The sequence below is a fragment of the Stegastes partitus genome, unplaced genomic scaffold (genome assembly GCF_000690725.1).
Source record: "Stegastes partitus isolate 25-593 unplaced genomic scaffold, Stegastes_partitus-1.0.2 Scaffold484, whole genome shotgun sequence".
NCBI lineage: Eukaryota > Metazoa > Chordata > Actinopteri > Pomacentridae > Stegastes > Stegastes partitus.
In genome coordinates, this window is record NW_007578215.1 from 115323 (window position 1) to 120172 (window position 4850).

The window sequence follows — 4850 nt, forward strand, 5'->3', positions numbered from 1 at the left end:
GATAGATAGATAGATAGATAGATAGATAGATAGATAGATAGATAGATAGATAGATAGATAGATAGATCTCTTCTTTGGCAGTTTGTGTCTTTGATGTGATTTTGTGTCTTTTGCTGGTGTTTTATGTCTCTTGTGGTCATTTTGTGCATCTTTGCAGTCACGTTGGCTCTATTTCTGGTCAGTTCGTGTCTTTTCAGTCATCCTTTGCAGTTGTTTTATGTCTTTTTCTGTCGTTGACGTTACAGTTTTTTGACATATTTTTCTGGCGCTCTTGCTGTCAGGTTTTTACTGATAATTGTTTTGTTTTACTGCGACATTACCTAAAAGATGACGATATTTTGTGTCAGAAAACCAGACTTCAAGACATTTCTGTCGCATAATTCCAAAAGCCTGAGAACCATCGGGGAGATATCGATGACGCCGAGGTGTTTCTTGCTGTTTCTGCCACCCACAGACTTCAGTCTTGGTGTAACAGGTGTCACAGCGAGAACACTGGAAGGTGTTAAAGCGAGCAGCAGTCGGTCAGCGCGAGGCGCCGACAGCCGCTTACATGGTCTGAATATGAATATGGATGCAGAGTCGGGATGTGAAGCCGCTGACGGACGGCTGCCGTGTTGAAGCAGCGAGCGTGTGCACATCCACATGTATGATGTGGGCCCAGATAATTAATCCTCCTCCATCTCTGCTGCCTCTGATTGGAAGCAGATGAGAGTTAACGGAGACAAACGTCCCGCCGAGGCCCGATTTAATTACTGTGACGACGCTGTCAACCTCAGTGAGGAAGAGGAGGGGGATGAAGGCCGCGGCTAATAACTGTCACCGCCAGTTAATCTGACAGTTATTTTCTATATTAATCAAAAGATTACTGAGAAAAACAACCAGCTCAGTCAGAGTGCAGCAAACATGTCACCACGTCGTCTCAGGTTTTGTTCACAGGAGCTTTTTTGTGACCCAGAACTAATTTCTTGTGGGAATGTTTGTATTTTCACACTCAGGAAGCCATTTAAGGATTCGATCTCTCCAGAAACAAAACTCCCACACCTTTACATTTAGTAAAGACACAGACTGAACATCTCCCAGTAGAGTCACATGATTTCAGCAGTCCACATTTTTAGTTATTGGTTCTCGAAAATGGAAACAAAGTACAACATGGGTGCTATTGAGGCCTCAGAAAGTTTCTGTAAGTGCATATATATATGGATGGATCCATATTTCTCCTCCAACACAATCTTTGGTCGACATTTCACCAACTTCATCAGTAGAGTCCGATGTGTGGCAAGACAAGGTTCCAGTTTTTTACTATTTTGCCATGAAACCTTGTTGAGATGACTGAAAATTGCCCAAAAATAACAATAATTAATATTTATTGGCCCTAAAAAACAGCAAAACATGCAAAAGGCGGAATTAGAGCCCCAGAATGTTCCTGTTATTGTGTAAATATATGGATGGATTCATGTTTCTACTAAAATACAGTCTTTGGTCGACATTTCACCAACTGTTGAGGCCTCTCACATGGAAAGTATGGCAAAACAAAGTTCTAGTTTTTGGCTATTTTGGCATAAAATCTGTCAAACGTGCTTTGAAATTGACCGAAGTTACTACAAGTTTCTAAAAAAAAAGACTAAGATCTGTGGAGAAAAATATATAATTTGGCCAAAATGACTTTAAACTTATTTAAAATGACTCAAAATTGTCAAAAATGGCAATAATAAATATCTACTGGTCCTTAAAAATGGGGGAAAATAATCCTGTAAGTATGTATATATATGGATGGATCCATGTTTCTACTATAAACACCGTCTTTGGTCGACATTTCACCAAGTGTTGAGGCTCTAACATCAGTAGAATTAATTGGGTAACAACTAATCGATTGTCGTTTGGTCGTTTGTCAGAAAATTGTGAAAACAAGTGTTTCCCAAAAGCCAAGATGACAAATGTCTTGTTTTGATGTTCAGTTTACTGTCGTAGAGGCTAAAAAAAACAAGAAAATACTCACATTTAAGAAGCTGGAATCAGAGAAATGAGTTCATTCAGAACAATTATTTACATGATTATTAATGGTTGACAATTAATTCAATTCTGGATGATTTACAGATTGGTTGTTTGTTCTATAAAATGTCAGAAAACGCAGAAAAATGACAAAGTTTCCTAAAGATGATACGTGTCGCGTTTTATCCAAGGACATTCAGTTTTCTGCAATCATAGAATTTAGATGTTTTTCTTTAAAAATGTAAATTTAATTCAACAGTTGACGACTAATCAGTTGTTTGGTCTCTAAAATGTCAGGAAATTGTGACAATGAGTGTTTCCCAAAAGCCAAGATGACAAATGTCTTGTTTTGATGTTCAGTTTTCTGTCATAAAGGAGAAAATACTCCCATTTAAGAAGCTGAAATTACAGAATTTAAACTTCTCTTCCCTTAAAAAAAATCCCCCAAACAGATGAATCGATTGTTAGAATCTCTGGCGATAAACTCAATCAGCAGAAGCTCATTGGTTATTTGGTGCAGCTCTAATGAGAGTCGGGCTTTTTGAGCAGTTTATGTGATAAACTTCACAGAAAAATGAAGCAGTTTAATCTTTTTCTAACACATTCACGTCAACATCAGTACTTTTATAGCTCCAGTCGTGTATAATCAGGGACAGTGTGAGTGTGTGTGTGGACAAGAAAACTCACCCTGTAGATCAGCATCATTCTAAATGAATTAAAATCCAGTTTATTTATTTCTACAGAAACACTAAACGTCAACAACCATCGGCTCCCTGTTAGTGTTTGTTTACAGAGTAAACACAGCAGAACAAATCTTTCCTCCAGTCTCGTTACAAAAAATAAATAAAATCTCTTATTCTGGCGGCAGTTTTGTTATAATCGATGTCACCCAGTTGTCAGCTTTCATTTCTAGTTCATCTGTGAGATTTTAGTACAAGTAGCTCTGGTGTCTAGTCAGCTATGTGCAGGAAGGCAGTTCGGCCAATCAGCTGTTAGCAGGACAGCAGCTCGTCCAATCAGACGGTTTCTGACACTTTCTGGTTCTGAACCCAAGAGTGAAGCTCTCAGACATGTTATATCAACACATGTTGTAGAATGTTGATAGAGATGGACCGTAAGTCACATTTTCAGGTTCTTTATGTGAGTATTTCTATTTTGTGCTTCTTTATACTTTTTATTTTCTGAATTACAAATAAAACAATCAGTGAAAATAACAAAACTGCACGAAATAATGAAAATCTGGCAACAAGGGAGCCAAAAGAAATATGTTAGAAAACTGTAAAAATAATAAGAAAATAACAGCTAATGTCTGTAAAACAATCATATTTTCTTAATCTAATTTAAATACAGTAAAACTGTGTCATTTTACCGTCACACGTTGTACAATTTTTTTTTTTATTTATCGTGTGTAAAACTACAGACTTAGTTGTGGACATTATTTACAGTTTAGATGTTTTTTTACAGTCAGCATATGAATTTAAAAAAATAAATTCTGTGATTTCACTCGTCTGCACTTTAACAAAACAAAGTCAATCTGTCGACATAATGGGTCAAAGAATATTTCATTTCATTTTCATGTTTAAAGCTGCAACATTTTCTTTGAACTACCAGCAGTTATCTGTAATATAATGACAATACGTGTTGATTTAAATACAACAACACTGAAAGAAAGACTGTTTTATGTACAGTTCTTGCCTGTTTTTTTTTAACAGCCAACATAAACGTTAGTACTTGTCATATTCTGCAGTTTAACAAAACAGGAAAGTCTGAGAAATAATGTAAAAAAAGAATTTGCCATTTTTGATTCTTAATGCTGGTAATTCATCAACGTCAGTGTCAAAGATGTAATAATAATCTGAGATATGAACTTTTCAATGCAGCTGTTTTTATTTAACTCATTAATATGAAAATCTACGAGCAGATTGAGCTTCTTCATCAATCACAGTGAACTTTATTGATCAATTAGTTATCAGCTAATACATTAATCAGCATTTTTTAAAGAAAGAAAACATCTAAATCCTCTGATTTTGCTTCTTAAATGTGAATATTTTCAGGTTTCTTTACTCCTTTTTTCGGTAAACTGAACATCTTTGGGTTGTGGATGAAACGAGACGCGTCATCTTAGAAACACAGATTCACGCTATTGTCAATCCTGCTGTTGAGAAAACGTTAAACTTGCTGCTTTCATGTCACCAAACGCCATCGGAGCTCAATCTGTGGCTCTAGTTGACGTTAAGGAGATTTATGGGAGTTTGAAGTCGGCTGTCAGGAAACAATTTCACTGTTTTACTGTCGTTTCTGTCGGCAGGAAGCAGCTGGTTTCAAAACAAAACTCTTTAAAAAAACCTGTTAGCAGATATTTATAAAAGTCTTGGTTCCGTATTGACCTGTTTGGACTTTTCCTGCAGGATGAAGCAGTTTTTTTTTCCCCTGGTCTAACCTGTGCATCTCCTCAGTGCTGGACTGGAGGATGACGGACCCAAACCACCCCATGAACGCCCTGATGCGACTCAACCAGATCCACCCGGGCCTCCAGTACCGCCTGCTGTCCCAGTCCGGCCCGGTCCACGCCCCGGTCTTCACCATGTCCGTGGAGATCCAGGGGACCGCCTACCAGGCCACCGGCAACTCCAAGAGGACCGCCAAGCTGCAAGTGGCCCTCAAGGTACCGCCCCGCTGTAGACGGTGGTAGTTTTCTGGGAGGTCGTTCTTCACTGTGGGGTCATTTATAACCGAAACATAAAGTCCTGCACCTCTGAGGAAACAGAACCACGACTAGACGTAGAGAAGAAATGGAGGCTCTACAATTCAATTTTCAATTCAATTCAATTTTATTTGTATAGCGCATATTTACAACAACA

At 37.9% G+C, this 4850-nt stretch overlaps 1 protein-coding gene across 2 annotated transcripts in view; it reads left to right on the forward strand.

Moving 5' to 3' along the window:
* The window catches only part of LOC103361048 (spermatid perinuclear RNA-binding protein-like), a 60860-nt gene that overhangs the window by 35873 nt on the left and 20137 nt on the right, over window positions 1-4850 (forward strand). For both annotated transcript variants that reach the window (XM_008287039.1, XM_008287038.1), the window contains exon 10: window positions 4446-4654. In XM_008287039.1, the coding sequence (XP_008285261.1) occupies window positions 4446-4654 (209 nt within the window). The remainder of the gene's footprint in view (window positions 1-4445; window positions 4655-4850) is intronic.